The 21,878-nt window shown below is 40.8% G+C and overlaps 1 protein-coding gene across 7 annotated transcripts in view; it reads right to left on the bottom strand.

Moving 5' to 3' along the window:
- The window catches only part of sobpa (sine oculis binding protein homolog (Drosophila) a), a 63,486-nt gene that overhangs the window by 37,739 nt on the left and 3,869 nt on the right, over positions 1-21,878 (bottom strand). For 6 of the 7 annotated variants that reach the window (XR_001167718.3, XM_076877800.1, XM_076877802.1 and 3 more), the window contains exons 2-4: positions 19,890-20,202; positions 1,974-2,094; positions 269-478 (exon numbers count right to left, since the gene is read on the bottom strand). Coding sequence is in view for 6 of the 7 variants with exons in the window: in XM_076877800.1 (XP_076733915.1) it covers positions 269-478; positions 1,974-2,094; positions 19,890-19,985 (427 nt within the window). In the remaining variant the exon portion in view is untranslated. The remainder of the gene's footprint in view (positions 1-268; positions 479-1,973; positions 2,095-19,889; positions 20,203-21,878) is intronic. The other variant, XM_076877801.1, reaches the window with a different exon arrangement.

Here is a 21,878-nt window from a genome sequence, read left to right as displayed (position 1 = left end):
GAAAATGACCTTGATCTTTTTGCAAATTTAATAAATAACCTTCCTCATAACATAAAAGCAGAAAACAGTTGTAACTTTCTACACAAGCTGTGATGTGGCTGGTGTGCCAACTTTTAAACTGTTTTTTCCTATTTCTAGAAGGCATCACGTTTTACTGCTCTTGAAAAATCAAGGACATGCATGCATGCATACTTACATGCAAGTCTAAACTACTTTATCAATTAATCTGCTGCATTAATCTCTCCAAAATGGCATTAGTGCTCTGTACCTGCAGGGGGCTTGATCAGTGGCGGAGGGATCATGGGGACCATGATGGGCAGGTTGCCATGCTCCTTGGTGCTGGGCGTGGAGGTGGACGGCGTGGTGGAGGTCTCTGTGAGTCCGTTCCTGGAGGCTGGCAACGAATGAAAGCTGTTGGCTCGATCCGGAGAGCCTTCACTGTTCTCTGTTGAAGCTGGGATTTTTGGCAACGAGTTTTCTAGATGGGAAAAGTTAAGTAAAATAAAGCATTTACTGACCAACTAATGAGCAGCATTTGCTGCAAATACTCTGAGTGTAAATGCCCAGGATTCACCTAAATTATGACTCAATATTTTCCACCAATGTAGAAGCAAAAATACTCAAAAATGACTGGATTTTAAGTTAAATCCAGACCTCTCTGAAATCAACTGACGTAGCATCACTCAGCTCATTGTTTTGGTTGTAAACGTACAACTTTAATGTTTGTTTTAGTGTGATTTCTCTTTTCAGGCTGCAGCAGGTTGAACAAGCTGCATTAAACCTAAAGTGCACAACCTGCACAGCACCAAACAGCAGTTAAAAGTTTACAAAGTTATTCAGCTCTGAGCACATGTAGCAGATTAAAAGATTATGCTGCACAAAAGATTTGGCAAGTAGATATTCAGAAGACATTAAAAGAGTTTAAACATCTTGTAAATATGACAACCCATTAAAAAGCAGCCAAAGTGGAAGTGCCAAAAACTGCAGTTCCTCTAGTGGCCAATTGAGGCTGGCTCCAAAGGCGACTCAGTTCCAATAGGATGAAATCCTTAAAAGTATGATTTGAAAGCTAAAATAAACCTGTTTACAGCCTTGTAAAACTCTATATAGGCTTAAAACTTTCCTTTTTTATAAAGCATATAATTAATGCTGGATCAAATCACGGGTGAATCGTCTTTTAGTTATGCTGCTATAGCCCTAGGTTAATGGAGACTTCCCATAATGCACTGTGTGTTTCTTCTTCACTCAACTATTTCACTCACTTATACAGAATTCGAATCATTACTTATTATTAATCTCTGGCTCTCTTCCACAGGGAAGAGTATTTTGTCCTGTCTCCCTCCCCTCATCCCCAATTGGTTGTGGCAGATGGCCACGCCTCCCTGAGCCTGGTTCTGCTAGAGGTGTCTTCCTATAGAAAGGGAGTTTTTCCTCCCCACTGTTGCCATATGCTTGCTCGTAGAGAGTGAGCGGATTGTTGGGGGTTTTCTCTGGATTACTGTAGAGTCTCTACCTTAAAATATAAAACACCTTGAGGCGACTGTTGTTGTAATTTGGCAGTGAATTGAATTGAATTGAATTGAATTAAATTGAATTGAATTGAATTGAATTGAATTAGGGGCAAAGACACTTTGAGTGTAAGGTGATTTGCTCACCAGCTGTTTGCTCACTGAACTGGACCTCTCCAGAAAATCAGGAAATAAAGTAAAGTTAGGTATTTAGAAAGGGACCACAGAAACCAGAGATTACACCCATCATTTATATTCAGGCTATATTGGTTATATTGACTAGATTTCAGTTGAATTCAATTCAGTTTTATTTATATGGCACCAAAATCCAGTAAGGACTAAAGTAAGTACAGAAATCTGCTGATGGCTCCATAATAAGGCTTGCCTGTTAACACAGAAACAACATGCCTGTATGATCAGATCATGAAACATGATCTGATCATATTTTCCACTAAAGCTGTATACCTTTGAGGACAGAGATGTGCTGTGGTGTCTCCCCTATTTCCAGGCTGTCAGAGTCTCTCAGCTCCACCTTGTCATAACCGTACCAGCCCAGCAGCTCATTCATGGTGTTCTCTGCAAAACTCTGCAACACAAAGAGAAGGAACAAAGCTCTTTATATAGGGACAGTCGGGCTTAAAAAATAATTGTCAGCCCGCTTTAATTATACACAGTGATACAATACTAATGAGCAGCGATATAGTAAAAGTCAAATAATAGCAAGTTAAAGGTCAGAAACTTCTTCTTTTTTTTCTTTTTTTAAAAAAAGTAAATTTTCACATGAAATATTAATGTTACCCAAGCTGGAACAAGAAGAAGATAAATGAGGTTTGAGGTCATTTGTTACAAATGCTAATGCAGCAATCTGGTATTTTGTTGCATTTTTTTGCGCCTCTCTTGAGACCTTGACTCGCTCTTTAGATTTGTCCACATTTCTTCAGCTAATTAAGGAGAGACATTGTGATCCCACTCAAAATTTTAACTCTGTGTCAAGAGAAAACCGCAATGTGGAGTTTTCACTGCATGTCCTCTTCATAAGTACAGGTCAACCTAATTGGGGAAAACTCCTGTCCAAACGCTGCAGTGTGCAGCCAGCTGAACTAATAGCCCCTATCACTGCACAATAAAAGAGGAGGATCTTATCAGAGTGTAATAAAGAGAATGGGAACCCTATCACAGAATGGTAACCAGCATAGAAAATGTATCAATTTACAGTAACTGGAACAGTACAGTACAGTAAAGACACAGTAACAGTGCAGATAAGGGACAGACTAATGTTTTTTTATGCTGTTGCTGGTCTTTGAGATTTTCTGATCAGCTAAAACAGCTTCCCCGCATCACTTAAATGGCTCTTGATTCCCTCAGTTATGTCATTCAATGCTAAGAAACCCAAAAATAAGTCTTCCTTGGAGATAGGAACCTCACTTACACTCAAACAACCCAGTCTCACATCAAAATGTTAACCTCCCTTGCTCTTTCTTGGTCTCTTATTTTAACCTATTTACCTGGATCACTGTTGGTGCTGCACTACGAGGCTGATTGGGTTCAACAAACATATCTGCAGTGGTGATTTAGTCGACCCTTTTCAACCCGGTAAATTAATTTGCAAATCAAAAAGTACCAAAACACTGTGTCTCCTTCTTTTTGGCTCTGCAGAAACATATGAATGCAAATGCACTCTTACTCATTGGTTTTTGGAGTGACAGTAGCCAGATGGAAAGTTTTAACCTATCACCCAGACTGAGGCAGCAGAGGCCTACCTCTGTGCATTCATCCATGGCATGAATGTTAAAGTCACAACACTTTAACCCAGGAAGCTGGGGTTTGTGCCCTCTGTAGTACCCTTTTCATTACATTTTTTCACCTTGTTTTTGTTATCAGACACAGTTTTACTTGCTCTTTGATTGGTTTAGGGAAAAGGCCGCCTTTTAGAATTGGCAGCCAGTGGCCGAGTGGATCTCCTTATTGTAAAAAGAAGGTCCCTGGTCCAAATCCAGGCTTAGGCCTTTTTTTTGTGCATGTTGCATGTTCTCCCAATGCTTGTGTGGGCTCTCTCTGGGTAATCTGGCTTCCTCCCACGGCCCAAAGACATGCATTGGATTATTAATTGGTTGTTCTAAACTGACCGGATGTGTGAATGTGAGACTGAATGGTCAGTTTCTGTGTATTAGCCCTGCGACAAGCTAACGACCTGTCCACAGTGTATCCTGCCTCACCCATGACAGCTGGCTCCATATCTCAAAATTGACTGGATGGATAGTTTATAGCCCTTGAACACTGTTTTGGTCCTTAGCATGAGAGTATAAAGACTGATAAAGGACACATTTAACATCCTCTTTCCTGTCAAGAGATAGATGAGAAGATCAATACTGGCTTGTTTTAATATAAATCTGTGATCCATTTACTTTGAAAACAGAGGTGGCAATGACGTTATATCCAAGCTGCCAGGTTATCATTGTTAGAAATACCAGCTGATAACAACACATTACAGAGTACTGATGTGCTGTAGTAACATTTTCACAGAGAGTCTTCAATGAACAAGAAGGTCTAAAACAAAAACAAAAAAATCACTCATCTTTCAAACAGTTGGTGCTCAAAGCACCCACTTTGGATTTTTTTTAAGTCAAGTTTGATGGAGGTATTCTGACCTCCCGATCTGGAAATGCAACTAGTAGGAGTGATCCAGCTTTCAATTCCTATTAGGAACATATTAGGAAAAATTCTGTTCATTTGCCTAACTTAATATATGCCTGCAGTATATTTATTCTGAGTAATCCCCTCCACAATAAAAACAGAAAATCACAAGGTTTGTTTTTATTAACATTATACATAAAAATGTTTCTAGGCTGGTTGCAGTGCCAGGGGGCTTCCTACAAATCCAAAGGCTAGAGTTTGTCATTTCAGGCTAGCTTTTAAGTCCTGTTTTACATGCTAAAGGAGAACCATTATGTTCATTTCCACCTCTTATGTGTTTAATTATGGACTCGTCTTATGCTGACCTTTTAGGCATCCAGTTAGTAAATGCTTTATCTGAAACAAGCCATTTTAACTCCAGCTGCTGAAAGCTCACTTTCCCTAGAAAGAACCTAGTGTTTATAAGCCCTCATGACCATAGCAAGGAGTTAATTTTAAACCAATATCAGAGAAAAGGACGAATCAGGTACATAAAGCAGACTGGAGCAAGGTCAAGGTCAAGGTTCTTTATTTGTCACATGCATAGTTATACAAGTATAACACACAGTGAAATGTAGCCTGACACGCTCCTCGACATGTGCAAAAAAATTGGGGGGGGTGTAGAGGAAAAACATTATATATATATATATATATATATATATATATATATATATATATATATATATATATATATATATATATATATATATATATATATATATATATATATATATATATATATATATATATATATATATGTATATATATATATATATATATATATATATATATATATATATATATATATATATATATATATATATATATATATATATATATATGTAGTATATACACTGGGTGAATGTGCAGTAGTAGCAGCAAGCAGGTGAATTCTGTACATTAATATGAATAGACATCTGACTATTTTACAGGATAGACAATATAAACATATTTAAAATTAAAGGAATTGAAATGTACATTGTGCCTTGGTTTAGTGTCTGGAAGAGTCCTGTCTCAGTCAATTATAGATGATGTGAGAGGGCGGGTGTGTGTGTTTAGGGCACGGATGGCTTGGGGATAGAAGCTCCTCTTGAGTCTCTCTGTCCTTGCCCGGAAGATGCGGAACCTTCTACCAGATTGCAGAAGTTGGAACAGTTTGTTGCCAGGATGAGACGGGTCCTTCAGTATCTGTGCTGCTCTAGTCCGGCATCTCCTGGTGTAGGTGTCCTGAAGCGGGGGGAGAGCAATCCTGCAGCAGCGTTCTGCTGTACGGATCACTCTCTGGAGAGCTTTTTGGTCCTTCACACAGCTGTTCCCAAACCACGATGTCATGTTCTGTGTGAGGATGCTCTCCACAGCGCCTGTATAGAAAATCCTGAGGATCTTTGGAGAGATCCTGAACTTCCTCAGTTGTCGTAGGTGATACAGGCGCTGCCTAGCCTTTTTGGTCTGGACCTGAATGTGGGCAGCCCATGTCAGGTCTGAGGAGATGTGGACACCAAGATACTTGAAGGACTGCACCTTCTCCACTGGAGCTCCATTGATGATAATGGGCTTGTAGTCTCTGTGCTGACCCCTTCTGAAGTCCACCACCAGCTCCTTGGTCTTGCTGACGTTCAGCTTGAGGTGGTTGTCCTGGCATCACGATGCCAGATTCTTCACTTCATCCATGTAGGCCGTCTCATCATTGTTGGAGATGGCACCCAACACCACTGTGTCGTCAGCAAACTTCACAGTGGTGTTGGAGCCATGGGTGGCCACACAGTCTGAAGTGTAGAGGGAGTAGAGCAGTGGCGAGAGGACACATCCCTGAGGTGCTCCTGTGTTGATGGTGATGCTGTTGGAGAAGCACCTGCCCACCCTCACCACCTGAGTTCTGCCAGTGAGGAAGTCCAACACCCATGCACACAGACGGCTGTTAAGTCCCAGATCCCTCAGCTTTGTGAACAGTCTGCAGGGCACTATTGTGTTAAACGCTGTGTTAAACGAGCAAATGGATTCCTTTAAAATGCACTGACTTCAGTATTCGAAACTTTGGCTAATCCAAGACTGAAACAATAGACAAAGAACAACAACAAACAACATAGACAAAGGAGATTCTCTGTGCATTCCCAAGTGCTGGACAAACACAAACTAAGTCAATTAATACAGCAGAAAATAACACTTCACAGTTAATGTCCAGTCCAGTAAATGATATAAGTTGCATCTTGTGACATAGTGTCACCCAACTTGATTTGAGCATAGCAATAAAGTTCTAACAGTCACCGCAGACATAGCAAATTGTGATGTAATTCAGGGAGAGTGTGAATATGAATATATAAAACTCAATGCAGGTGAAACATTAAAAAGTATTTCCTCCATAACATCCTCTCACAACACAGTCAATAAGCACTATACTCAAAACAAAATCATAACCCCGCTAATGCATACAGCCCATTATCACTATGCACCTCTCAGCTGGAACGGTCCCAGAAGCGTCTGATCACTGAACCGTAAACTATTGTAAATGGTTCAGCTTTCAATTGACTCTAAACATGGATGAAAATGTTCTTCCTTTAGAAACAGACTTCAGCAGTGACCGAGAATAAAGCCGCCATAATTCTTTGGACTTGGCGATAAGATATTAGTCACAGGTCACTAAACTATCAGCATAGAGGGAACGCTGGCACTTTGAAGGGATTATTTCCAAATAGTGAGGGTAATGCATTCATATGTTCTCATAACAATAAAAACTTTAAGTTCAAAGTTTAAAGTACTGTGAGGTGCACTGCCACATGCTCAATCAGAGGTGCTGGTTCATTATTTAATGGTCAGTTGCAATTTTTCTGTATATGATTTCATCATGGCAGCAGGCGTCACTCATTAATCACTACAACAAGCAGTTAAATGTCAATTACAAACAGCTCCTATCGATACGACACAGCAAGGGCGATCATGTCAGGGTGAATCAGTGCCACCCAGCACATCTGACATTCACAGCCAGCCTTAATTCACATTATGCACAATTGTTACCAACATGGATGAAAAAAAATGCAGCAGCTAGTGCGATTAGTGCATTTAACTTAACATTACTTTCTTATGAGGTAACTCTACTTTTAATAATAACAATATTATTTAAGAAGCACGTGTAAATAGGGAGGCTGACAGATAAGCAAAAGTGGAATAATGCCAGAATAATTAATAAATACCATTAAAAGAATAAAAGCAATACAGTAATTATAGCAGAAAAATGCTCAAATAATTTAAAAATAAGAGCTGATAAAAGACAAGTCAAACAAAGCTTTAAAAAAATTTTTGATAAGTGATATAAAGGAAGTCATGGAGCTTTATCTCCTCAGGCAGGTGGTTCAAAAAGCTGAGGGGCGTGATGGCGAAAGGTCACCTTTAGATTTGGAAAGGTCATAAGGGTCACTGCTAAGGATTTAATAATCAGTACTTTGTTTTCTTCTCGAGTAATGAGAATATTAATGATAAAGTTTAAGTCTAAACTAAGGAGTGTTGCAATCATTATTTTAGTTCATTTGTTTAGATGTTTGTTGGATGGGAATGTAGTTTATGGGAAAATTAGGCTACTAACTGTGCGGTGTATGGGTCACAGCCTGAGCTCTGTTTTTGTCCACGTATACCTTCATATTAAAATGAATAACTGTCTTTTCTACATTATATATCTTAGTATAATGCATGAAATGTCTTGTGAGTTTGTTTATTTGTCCTCCTCCATGATCAGGAGCTCAGCTACCAATTAGCATCATCGTGCTGCCTTGAATCTTTTGCATTTATGCAGCTGTGGTTTAAAAGCATCATATCAACAGGCCAAACAATACTGCAGTGTTGGCATCTACTATTGAAGTTCATGTGACTTGTAATAAAACTTGTCTGTCTTGAGTTCATTTTAATGACCTTTTTAAGGTCACTATGTTGCTTTTTAAACCACCTGTGCAAAACCAAGAAAAGAAATGCTTTGATATGGAAGATTTGGCGCACACAGATCTGGAAAACACATTCAGACTCGATACAAAGCTGTACATGAAAGGCTCACGTGGAATAAAAATGCACTTGAATAACATCTGACTTCCAACAGCCTGTGGTGGTGTAGAAAGATGAGGTATCAGCTCATTGCAGCTCATTGGTTCGTGTTGACCAGCCTATGCTGACCTGTGTTGTTTCACACCAAAGTAATCAGACAGAGAAAGTTAGGCAAGTCCAGATTTATCCGGAGAGAGTAGCATGGAGGCAGCTCTGCAGCATCAATTTGTGTTTTTTTGTGGGTGATAAAGTGACCGTATCCAAGGGTAGAATTTAATTTGGGAAAGAAAATGAATCTGGAGGATCTCGGTGGAGGTAGGGTGGTGTACTTTCACAATAAAATACCCTGTACAGCTCTTGAAAAGAAAAGAAAGAGTCTGCTTTGATGGCTTCTGACACAGTGTGGCCTGGTGTGCATGGAGCTGCAGAAAGCAGGTAGATGCATCGGCTTAATTACTTAATACAAACTCAATCACCAATGATAACTGCAGTTTGAATACTGCTTACAGTGGTGTTATATGTATTATATCATGGGAAAAAACAAGTGGGAATGAGCTCTCACACACACAACATTCACTGTAGCATGCATATTTGAGACACTGTGGCACACACAGGAGTGACAGAGGCAGATTTTCTCCTGCTTCATCAGCACATTTGGGCCATTTCTAAGCATTTTATGGAGAAATTCATAATGTGTTGTATTTGTACCACAGAGTAGTAGCACCACTCTTGGCTCAGTTTTACCTCAGTTTGGCTGTGTTCACACAGAGCCTATAGTTTTTCTGCAGTGCTGTGCAAGAAGACCTGTGTGGCAGTTAAAAGAAGCCAAAATGTAGGGATGGCTTTATTAATGAAGAATGACAGTATTTATCGATCTGTCTGTTATTAAATACCGCTGTGGTGGGGTGGTCAGTGGGTAGTGCGTGGCACAAAGGTGCAGGGCACAGTTTAAATCAATAACAGGTGAAGTCAAAGCACAACATCCATGTGCATGCCATACCTGCAGGCCTAGCATGCAAGCACATGTGAGCGCACATCTGGAGCTCTGTGTGCGTCAAGGTTAGACAGCATCACCATCAACAATGAAAGGATTTGCAGTGATTATTTACAGTAATTAAAGTCTAATCCAAACATTCATAATCGCAGCCTGCATTTTTTTTTTTTTTTTTTTTTGCCACAGAGCTTTTTAAAAATGGTGGTTAAAGCAGTGAAGGCTGTTAATGAGGACAGCTCATGTGTGCAGATGTAACGACGCTAATGCTTGAACAATGATGAGTGACAGCAGTGCTTTTTCTGCCTGAAGGTTCCTGGGAGTCAGATTTAGTACTGCGTCCTGAGCAGAGCTAAAGTTAGGTGCTGACAGCTAAATACATAACCTTGTTGTCACCCACTAAGACACGCTGTGAACACATTCCACATCCGTTAAATAGTCACAATTTCGCCTCCTGAAGTTTTAACTAAACATGTTTTATTAATTTCTTAATTTGTATTCCCCAACCAGCTGGTGAGAAGTTGCTGGCTGTAGCTAGGTGAAATTGGTCACATGTTTGGATGAAAGAAATCTGAAAGAGTATGGCGCAATCCTGAAACACAGAATATTCACCTTACTGCTGCAACAGACATTTTAAAAGGAGCAGCTCCTTTAAGCAAGCATTTTCATGTGATACGTTTCGGTTTCACTATCACTTAGTGAGTAGTTGGAAGATATTTGCAGAAAAATCTGTCTTCCATGTAATCTGCTAGCAACTAGGGGTGGGTTTTTATAATCGATTCATCGATTAAAATCGATTCTGGCTTGGATAACGTAAAATCGATTCATTAAAATCCTGAATCGATTTTTTTAATATAAATTTATTTTGCCCGAAATGCCAGAATCTCTGGTGACATCTCACAAAATTTCAAGAACCACCAAACAGTTAAGACAGTAAATGAGAGCAGGTACACGGATTCTGCACATAGACTTAAACACACAGCGCGACCTGCGGATCAGAATCAGTTAGATGTCGCCTTTCTCACGGTCGGGGCTGAAAGCCGACAGCTCGCTGATTCTGATCTGTCGGCAGGTCCACGCTTTGTGTTCACGCCCTTTATGAGCCGATTCTAAAGCTGTTAGTTTGATCTCTCTCCAAACAATATTGACCGAACCAGCAGCAAAAGAAGATCCAAACGCTTCACATAAACATCGTCATGTATTCACTCTGACTTTTGCTGTTTTGCTTCCACCGCGATGCACAGCTCTCTCTCTCTCTCTCTCTGTACTTCAAGAACAGTTTCCCTTTCTTCATTATTCGCTTGCTTGTTACGCACAAGTCTACTGTTGTTTACAGCGCTGTCAGCCGCTGTTTTTTTCCCTTTTACATTCTTCCGAAAAGAAAACCTCATTTCTGCTGTTCAATACTGAACAAATTTAAACTTTTTAAAATTATTCAAAATGCAAAACGCTGTGTCTCTAATAAAACCGCTGTAACTTCAGAGGTAATGTTCATATGTTGATTAATGGTTTTCTTTCGTTTTTGATGTACTGCAGAATATTTTATAAAATCCCAGGCCAGGAAAATCACCTTCATGTTTTTCTGTGTTTTATCTTCAGCTACTTTGACACAAAGGCATCTGCTGTGACGCTCACACCTGTGATAAAGTCTTGCGTGTGTCAGCTTCCTTTTTATTGATACAAAAATATGTAAATGTACTGATCTGAATTATAATATTTCTGACTGTCAAAATTTCCCAGATTTAAATCGAATCGAATCGAATTAAATCGAATTAAATCGAATCGTGGATCGAATCGATTCGGGACCTTGTGAATCGGAATTGAATCGATTCTAGAAATCAGTGACGATACTGAAATCCTTGCGATTGCTTTGGTTGCTAGTAGGGCTACTAGCAACCAAAGCAATCGCAAGGATTTCAGTTTCAGTTTAGGACCATACACCTATACACACATATACACCATATACCAACGTATACTTCTTAGTGACCAGTTTCACCTAGTGACTCCCAGCAACCACTTGCATACTAATAGGGGAATACACATTTCTCTAAAGCAACTGGTGTTTGTCAGGGGGTTGCTGAGCAGTCCTGAGTGACTTGGGACAAACACTAGCAACCATGGCTAGCAAGATGTACCTATTCTATGTATGGATGCATGCCTCAGATACGTATAAAAATAATCTAATGTTAATTTTAAGACACAGAAAATACAAATAAAATACAAGCCACCTGTCAAAGTAGCTATTCTCCTACTAGTGTGAAGTCTTAATAAACCTTTACAGAATTTAAAAGGGTGATATTTTTTTTAAATATTACAATTTTTAAAAATTAGCTACACAAACTCAAAGCTGTGCTACAACATGCCTACGACAGAGTATTATTTTTAAAATAATGTCTGTTTTTTTGAACATTAAGAAGTCTATAATATTCCAGTAAAATTCTAAAAATAAAATTAAAAAGCTGTAAACCAGCCCACTATGGCCTCTTTAAAATTATGGGAATAATTAATAAAACCTTAATGGAGAGGAAGATTTATGGGCAACTTACATAACAATAACCTGAAAAGAGGAAGAGTGCTGACAGACTCGAAGCGCACAAATTGGCAGGCACAAGTGCAGCAATTAGCCCAACTGCAAGGATGAAACCTCGGGAGGAACAAAATCACCCAGGAGAAAATCCTCCTTTTGAACAAACGAGATGGAGCATAACCCAAGCTGAGTGTACTCCTGAGTAAACGGATGTAGCTGTAAAATAACCACATCACCAAGACAAAAACACAGCATCTCTCTGTGTCTCCCTTTCCTTCCTACCATCCTGTCCTCTAAGTCACCCCACTACTTCGAGAAAGGGGGAGCGTTATTAAGAGGGGAACCTAATCCCTGTTGGCGGCTCATCAAAGCAGCGGCACCAACTTTGGCTCCGCATGTGCCGGAGAGCAAGAGGCAGAAGGGCAGCTGCAGGTATCTGTATGTTACACTGGATGTATAGCCTTTTTATCTGGTTCATAATGGACAAAATCTCTGTTTATCTGCTGTAATAAGCACAAAGGCTTCCGAGAGCCTTGGACAAAACTGAGGTCAAAGTGTGTTTCCTGCTGATTTCCTGATTTTGGCTGATCTCAAGAAAGTTCATATCTCATTCTGAGGAGTCAAACTTGCACATTACTCCCTCCCTTGCATAAATCTTGGACTTCCCTGTCAGTTCATTTTCTCTAGTTTTGCATCAACAGATGTTGTTTACACGGCTTATCTTTACCCAGCATTTGGACTTGGTTTTGATGGTGGTTGCCAATGCTGTAAAACGATAAAGGTAAAAAAATGAACTTTTAAAGGAGGCTCTAAGAACCATGATGGTCTCCAGTTTTTGCAGTGCAGACAGAGAAATAAAGGCGATTCTACCTTCAGCCTAAAGTCCCTGCAAAATCTTTTTCCCAAAGCTTTTGTGAATGCCTGTGATGTTACCAATTGCTGAAGTCTTTGCTCATAATCAGAGGAAATTGGTGTTTCTCTAAGGTGGATTCTCTTTTACAGCCTTTAAAAAAAACGTATAACTTATAATGCCTTGCAGACAACCTGCTGAGGGATATTACTATAAACTACTCACTGGTGAAGTAAAACAATGGATTCATTTTAAAGAAGCTCTTCACTGGAAAAAATGACTAACTGCATGTGTTTTGCCTCATGTTTTGAGTTATTCAGAGGGGACGGTGCCTCCCTGGAAAGCCTGGTCAAGAACAAGTTTTCTGGACTTCGTGCATCTTTCCAATGGGATCATCAAACACGAAAGCAGCAGGAGGTTCTGCAACAGTGCTGTGAAACTGGGCTAGCTCCACAGAGCAAACACAGCAACCCGACATAATGAATGCAGAACTGAAGGTAAAAGCCAGTTAGAAGACTACCTCTGATCAGTTAGAAGACTACCTCTGACTGCGTGGGAAAACGCAAAAGAATAAGGTGGATTATCTGTTTAAAGGAACTTATTGTTAAAATTCCAATGTTTAAATAAACTATAGCAATACTAAAACAACCACTATTACTTTATTTTTACATTGTGCGGAAGACCTATCAATCGAAGCTGAACAAGGACCAGCAGGTACTTTCAAGTAATATCGATTTGTACAAGCAGAAGATGCAGTGAGAAAATTCACATAATAAGAAAAACACATCTGGTTTGATCCCGGGAGGAGACACAAACCCTGTTTGGTCTTGCCTTCACTAAGGGCGTGTGGCATTAAAACAACTATGCCGAATCAAAGATGTGGAGTGACCCACTGTGGCGACCCTCCGTGAATGATGGAGCAGCTGAAAGTAGCATTATCTATTCCCTTTAACCTTCTGGTAGTTAAAGTTTTCCTCAAAATTTGGTGATGGAAATGACAAAAAGTACCTTTAAATTTCCTCAGCACACCCTTTCAGCCCGACTTAACAAGCCCTGTGGATGTCTCAGAGTCTCGGGACCTTCACACGACATCGACCTTGAAATATGTTTTTTTTCATGCTGACTGATGGTAAGACAGAACATTCATCACTGTGTTGGTTTCTCCATGCAATGGTGAAGAGGTGAAGTGAAAGCTACAACTTTACTTGCTGTTACCCATGTGCTCTTTTGTCAGTGAAGCAGTAAAGAGAAAGAACGACAGCAGGGACTGACTGCTGGCTCTAGAACTGCGGTTTCAAAAAGCCATGAAATGACCAAAGATAATTATACGCTGTATTTAAAAACAAAAGAAGAAATAGAATAACCCTTCTTTTACAGTGAGGCTTGAATTCATACCAAAAAAAGTTGAGTTGGTCTGCTACGACCAGTACACGAGTGGCTAATGTCAGCCCACTGTGGACAGGAACAGACGCTAAAGCTGACTTACTGAATCGGTTTGTTGACTTGCAGGCTTTCAGATTTAAGCATTTATCATTATCCTGATTTAAAATGCCTGCAATGCTGCGGAAAAAATGATGTATGTATGTAAAATGTATCTCCACTATTATGGACTTTATCTCCTTATAATCCAGAAACAGCCATTCTAGGCTACTTGCAACCTCTAGAAGCTAAGTCACTGGAAAACCTGATAAATCCAGTTTGGAATGATCACTGATATTCTTGTTGCTCTTGTAGGAACAGACCAAGGGCAGTAAATGAAAATTACCCCATAAGTCTAAAGCTGGCTCATTTACAGGTATTTTTCTGTTAATCTATGAGCTCTGTCGCTTTCAAGTAAACAAAGAAATGAGAAATGTAACAAAAACATAGATTTAAACGGATACAGCCAGCCTTCCATGATTCATTGGGGGGATTATAACACTAAATGTCTTTGTATATACAGTATAAATACAACACCTATGAAGCACGCTTGCTTTTTTTATCCTTCTCTGCTAACATGTGATGGGTGGAGAACTAAGTACTCCAAGTACTAAGTACTCTAAGAAGTAAGTATTGCTTGTGTTTGCTGACTGCCTCTCTAATTCAAGCTCTTCGCCTTTACTTTTCTCCTAAAATGGTTTATTTATGGTCTACATTTATTTTATTTCAAAGGTACTGTGCGTGTTAATTAATGTGAGCAGTGAAGTCGGGTTATGCAAATATAGGACAATTTTCACCTACAGTCACAGGCAGGTAGATGGCATTTATAGACAATTAAAGAAAACTGAAGATGCAAAACCCTCTGAGCACAGATGAGAGCAGGAAGCATGAGAGTGATAAAACAAAGACAAAGCCATATAGTGTATTAAGGAAACATTAAAGATAAATTATGAAAACTCACAAATAGGCACAATAGTACATAAACATAGACTGTTTGTAAACGCAGTGACTTACAGCGACAGCACCTCTACTGAGCTGTCAGAGCAGACGCTACTGTTTGCCATCTCTAACACTGAGAGGCCACTACATTACTGCAGACACCTTCATCCAGTGCAATCTAATACTTCAGGACTGTATTTATGAAGCTTATCATATGCAGTTGACAATCCATCAAAGAGGTGTTGAAGCATCTACAGGGTCACTGTGACCCTGTAGATGTGGATTTGAGCGTTTTTAAAGGTTATTTCTTATATGCCCGTCAAGTTGCAACATAGAGGGCTTAAAAAATGAAGCCAAAATAAACGTGTGAAAAATTCAAGTTCCTCAAATGCCCACTTGAGGTTGACTCACCCTTAGACTTGAATATTTTATTTTATTGAGGCTTAGATTATACTCAATTCCTGACAAGACACGGACCGCTGGACTGCCTAGGGCTCATGCTTAGCTGGTGCATTGTAATGTAAATTCTCCACGGATGAGTCTGAGAAGTCATGCAGACACGTGCACCAACCCTCATGCTTACTCTTTTATGTCACTTAGACCAGCGGTCCCTAACCCCCGGGCCATAGACCAGTTCTGGTCCGTGAGTCGTTGGTACCGGGCCGTGAGAGTTGAGGCTTGGGTGCGAAATTTATGGTTTTCAGGGTTTTTCTCAGTTTATATTGTTATTTTTCATTGTTTTTGTCGTTAACTCGGTTTCCTTGGGTCTTTTCCCATGTGTTATGGATAAATCTTCTTCTGTTTGGTACCGGTACTGGTTTTATTTATCCGCGACACCCTAAAGGCCGGTCCGTGAAAATATTGTTGGACATAAAATGGTCCGTGGTACAAAAAAGGCTGGGAACCGCTGACTTAGACCCAAGAGGACTCACGGACAGCAAACATTTAATCCCAGTTTAAAAATTTAATTGATGCAGATGATAAGACCAACAGGTAAATGCTAGGCTAATTTGAGAGAGGTGCAATTAAACGTATCAATGGGCACTCTAATGAGTCAGTGCAACTGCTTTTAGTAAGTTAAATTGTAGTGCTTATTAGCAAGTGTGCATTGCATACGGGTGGTACCTTGCTCGCCAAGCTTGCCAGCATTAGCAAATAGTCGACCCTCTCGTTCAAATATAGTTACTAAAGAATAACATGGTGACAAACTGGTGACACGGCGGCTATTTCTATCTTTTATATACAGTCTATAGTCATGGATTTTTATGGCTTCACTGTCTGAGTTGCAGTTCCAAATGTTTTTGTAAATCCTTGCCATTTCTGATGTCCTCTTTGTGCTCTACAGGTTATGGGTCACACAGTATGTTTATGATGTTTAAGTGTATTTATCTATACCAGAGGTGGGCAATTCATTTTCCAAAGGCCACCAATAAGCGGAACTTAGTTCTGCTCAATATTAATTTTAGTTCTCTAGAAGCCTACTGGTGTGGCCTATTGTTTCTCATGTGGCCCCTTGGGAAAATTAATTGCCTACCCCAGATCGATACAGTCAATAATTGGAAACCATCTGCAGTAAAATACCCTTTTCACAGGGACTCTTACAAGCTTTCACTTAAATCTGCAGGATAATTAGCAGCTTATTGATGACCTACTCCTGATACTTTCGCCTCACAAGCTGACACTTCTCTGTCACAAGTTCAGCAGCTGACCCTGCTTCTGCCTGTCTTCCCCCTTGTTTCCCCTCCAGTAAGACCCAAACATGGCCAGTAGGGCTTGTGGTAATGATGATGGTGGAAACTGGATACCTTGCGGGTGGAAACCAGAGCAGGACACAATACACCATGATAAAATTCCTGAATCCACGCGCCAAGTTTCCTCTTTGCCTCCTCCTTCCTCTCCACTTTTCCACTCCCATGCTCCCTCTCCTCTGCTTTCATTTCCCTTTACTTTCCTTGATATGTGATACAGCGGAGACGCTCGGGTTACAGTTTTTACAGCTCAGCCAGCCCAGTGCTGTATACATTCCTTTCTCCCCTGTTTCTTACCCCACTCTCCAGCGTTTCATATCCCCTCCAAGCCCACTCCTCCTTCTCCTAGATTACTCACCGAGGCTTATTTTACCATGGCGCACATTAAGCAGCCAGATGAAGGAAACACTGTCAGACTGTTTAGTTTTTCAGAGGAGTATGATCCCTCAAAAGGGCACATTGTGTGCCTCACTCTCTCCTTCTGTGTTTTCCTCCAGCTTTGGTTTGTATTATTGAAGATGAGGGAATCTTAAGAGGAGACGGGAACAAATCAGGTCTGTTTTTGTTCTGAACAGAAGAACCTAAAAGTTTTCTGCAGAAAATCAATACTTTTAAACTCAGGACTTGGTGTTCTGAAGGAGGCAACCATCATGCAACTCTGCAGCATAATATTAATTAACTGCAGCTCTGCAGGGAGCATCAGAAAGCTGAATCCAGGTTTTGCATATGCCAAATTACACTTATTAATCATGGTATTTAAAGTGAAGGCTGCACGCAGGTGGAACTTTCTACCACTGGATCAGTGTCTTAAATTAATTGTGTATAGACAACAGCTTGTGTGATGTAATGAGAGTTGAAATCCAAGGTTGTGTAAGGAGCTGCAATCGAACTTGTTTAGCCTTTTAAAGGTGTTTTGACACCTTAACCACATCTGCTACTCCCTTTAGTAGCTTCCCCTGGTATTGATGGAGATATTGGAGTTGTCACGAGGCGGCATCACTTTTCCCTCCACACCATCGGCACAGCTCTACAGTGTATCCACTGCACTGCCGTACGCATTTATTGTCATATCTTAAAATCCACAAGCTGCTGACAGCTTTATTTGCTCACATATTCAAAATTTAAAAAATAAAAGTGATGACAAATTAAGCTGCTGCCATTCAAATGAGATGTTTAACGGGCATGACACCTCTCCAAAACATACAAGAGATGTCAATTCTGCTGAATCCTGAATGATGACCCGTGTCACAAAATCTGTCATCTAACAGCAAAACACAGACCTGCAAATAAAACATCATTTCTGACTGATGACTGGCATCATATAATTACTTGGTCAAAGTGATAAATTATCAGATGAGACATTCAGTGTGATTTTTTTTTAAAATTTGTGTCTTTTGCGAATAGATTTTTAGCCTGATAGCTGACGTCTGAAATAATGACAGAACTGACAAAAATCAAACCTAGACTTGTGCTACAGAATTTGACAGGAAGACACCTCCTTCTGCCTAAAAGGCAGCTGGGAAACATTGGGCACATTTTAAAAGCTCCTCTGAGAACACCTTTAGTACTAGAACTAGGGAAATTTCTCCATGGAGAAAACCCTGCCTGACACACACCCCACCCACCCACCCACCCACCCACCCGCCTCCACCACCACCACAACCCTGCATCCCTCCCTTCTGCCATCAGGACCAGACAGAGAGAAAGAAAGAGAGAGAGAGAGAGAGAGAGAGAAAGATGGGTTAACTTTATTCTTCCTGAGAAAATGGGTCTCATTTCATCACAAAAAAATGTGCATTCAATTAAAATTCTGTTACAGCGTGGACTCTCCTTCCTCTAGGCTTACAATGAATTTTATCTGACAAACAAGGACTCTGAGAATTAAAAGTGAAGGCATGCATCTGTTCAAGCAAATGCTGGCAATAACAGTAGATTGCACTGGTTTGAAGTTGTGCAAAATTATTACAGTTTACTGCTCCATTCTTATGCATCTTTGACAGCTGCTTTGTTATCAGTAAAGTGCACATTACCCTCTTTGTACAGTTAAAAATAATAACAAATAAATAAGTGAAGCAGTGACACGTGAACGCGGGGGTATTTTGGAGGGGTCTACATACAAAAAAGCTCTTTTTTATTTATTTATTTTTATTCCAGGGTTGTTTCAGGACTCGCTCAACGCCAGCACCCTCGCATCTCCTCTGACAACCTAAGAAAAAAAATTTACAATTGCCGCAGTTATTCTCGGTGTGATCACCTGCACATTCATCCCATAACCGTGAAAACACCGGGTGCTTCTGCGTCTCCGGCCAGATGTGTACAAACAATGAGGAGATGTAGACAAAGCGGACACGCAGCCTGCCTCTGTCACACACACAGACGCCACGAGCACTTTCTTTTCTTTTCTTTTTTTTTGCTCCATAATGAACCACACGGAGCTCGCGGCTCAAATATCACAATGTGTACCGAGCGAAGAAAAAAATAGAAAACACAGGAATAGAAACAACGTGTGTTTGAATGTCGACGGGGGAGAATCGTGCAGGTCGATCCCGGGAGACAATGTGCTCTTGTCGGGTGCGTAAAGCTCACAGACGCACATCTGGATCACACGCCTCTGGGCAGCTGGTCAACACACTAGCAAAAGCACACACACAAACGCAGGCATACAAAAACATCTCCAGTCAGAGACAAACCCACAAAAGCATCGCGGGGAAACCAGTGTTCCCCCATTGATTTACACTAATTATGCACATTGGCCGCTCTCCCCTGCGCTGTAGTGTAGCAGTATTAATAGTAATAGTAGAAGCTCTGTTGACGCCTTCACTGACGCACTGGATTTTCCATTAACTCTGGGTGAGCCATGAAAGGCAGGGCACACAAACGGATAGATTATGCCATGAATTGAAGCGACAGTATTCCTCCACTGACTCAAAACTTAATAGTAGAGGAGTAGCTGTGAATGGGTGCCGCATCCATTGTGCAAGGCGGTATTGGCAGGCTGCGCTTAGAGCCTGGCGTTCAGCGTGGATGTGACAATAGAACTTGGATAAATCAAAACATCATAAATTAAAGTTTCACTATCACGCAGCCAATTGCACTTCAGTGCATCGTATTTTCTTTCACTGCCTGGCTAGTGCTTCAACACACATGCACGCTCCTCACAGCCACTCCACGCGTAATCACATGCAGCTGGGCACAGATCCCCCTTTACCTTCATCTCTTCATTTATTTCCCTTTTCACTGGGTGAGCTGGTTTTCGGCTTCTTTTATTTTCCGGAGGTCTGCCCTCTTTTTCCATCTCTGCCATGTTTTCTCTGTGATACTTCTGTCAATATTTGCGGTGAGGAGGGGAGAGGAGGGGTTGAGAGAGGCAGCTGTTTACAGTCGCCAGACGGCGGGTGTCTTGCAGCTTTTCAGCGGCCCGTGTGACGCTGGTGATGCCGCCGAGGGCTTGCGGTGCCCGGCTAAGTCAGCCATCTTCTGCCCGTATCCTCCACGGTCCGTGCGCCAGTGGTGAGCCGCCTCTGTGAGTCAAAGGAGAGGTTGAGTGAGGGGAAAAAACGAGACAGGGGGAGGGGCGTCCGCTGAAACATTATATGACGCGTTGATGATCAGAGGTAGGCTATTTCTTCTCGCTTTCCCATGGAGTGCAATCAGAGCAGTCACATCCACTTAGCGGTGCTTCCTCATGGTGACAGTCTGTAACCAGCAAACAGGTGCCCCCACACAGTCCTCCAGCCTTTTCAGGGGAGCCTGCTGTTGGTCATAGCAACATTTAATCATGCTGTTAGTTCCCAACCCTTCTCCTTCAATCATTTAACACCACGAAATCAAAGTTTCAGTGCGTAGGAAGAAGTGAGCAAGTACAGTGGGTGGAGAGCTCTGTGGCGCTTCAGTAGGTCGGCCAGTGTTGCAGGGGTTCAGTGAAACTATGTCTTTTTGATTTTCCCTGCAAAGAGAATTTTAGTGAAAAGTGTGGAGCAGGTGCATAAATAAAGTGTGTGTGTGTGTGTGTGTGTGTGTGTGTGTGTGTGTGTGTGTGTGTGTGTGTGTGTGTGTGTGTGTGTGTGTGTGCAGACAGAAGGGAAGTACAGCGTGCCTGAAATTAAGTTTCCATCTGGCCCTCACAGTGTTGCTTTTTCTCACTAATTTCTCAACATGCAAAGGACCAACTGAGGCCACGAACTGTGTCATTTCCATTTACTTTTATTTATATAGCAACAGTTCACAAAAGTGGCCATCTCAAGAGGCCTTATAATGTGACTCTATAATATTAAGATCTCCCTTCCTCTTTAACAGAACCAAGCTCACAAAAGAGGAAGTCACATGCCACGACTGGTTGGGGTGTGAGGAGAAAGAGAGAGAGGCCACAAACAACAAACAGGACAAAACACAAACACAAACTTAAAGAAAGAAAAGATGGGGAGAGCTCGAGAAATCTTCAGTGCATCATGCGAAGTATGCCAGCAACTTGAACCCTAAGCAGCATAAATTAGAGCTGGTTCAGGGTAAACAAATCCAATCCTAATTAAGCTTTATCAAAAAGGAAAGACTGGAGCCTAATCTTAAAAGAAGAAAGAGTGTCTGTCTCCTGAACCCAAACTGTGAGCTGCACGGTAGCTGAAGAAGTGTTCAATGCCCATTGCACTTATGGGAAATTCTTAAAATATATCTTTGATATCCTTGAATTGCCTCATTAACTGACAGCTGGGATATGCTCCAGAATATTCAAATTCAAATTCAAATTAGATAGATAGATGCATGGATATAGCAAAGCAAAGCAGCAGTTATCCCCCCCAATGGTCAGCTGGTCTACAAGCAGAGCTTGGCGATAGTGGTGGTATAGCCAGAAGCCAGCTCGGGGAAGTGTGGAAATGTGCTGCAACTCAAAGACAAGATGAGCACAGAGTTTTACTTAGTTTGAGGTTTATTCTGATTACACCTGTTTGCAGAGACTTGAAAGATTCATGAGAGTGATACTACAGAAGTCCTACAGGACATTTCTCTTTCCAATACAACTGTGAGCACGAGTCCAACAGTTTAAATGTAAATCAATTCCAGAGCTGATCTATACAATGTGGTTTCCACTATACTGATCAATCCTGTTTACTGCAGTTGTTCCATTACCATCCAATATTCTACAGTAAAAAAAAAATCTGTCCTAATAAATCACGGTAGGCCATATTGATTGAGTCTGATT

Source organism: Maylandia zebra, linkage group LG19, assembly GCF_041146795.1.
Source record: "Maylandia zebra isolate NMK-2024a linkage group LG19, Mzebra_GT3a, whole genome shotgun sequence".
NCBI classification, from domain to species: domain Eukaryota; kingdom Metazoa; phylum Chordata; class Actinopteri; order Cichliformes; family Cichlidae; genus Maylandia; species Maylandia zebra.
The sequence above is the reverse complement of the archived record's forward strand: the minus strand, read 5'-3'. Positions and strand labels throughout refer to the sequence as shown.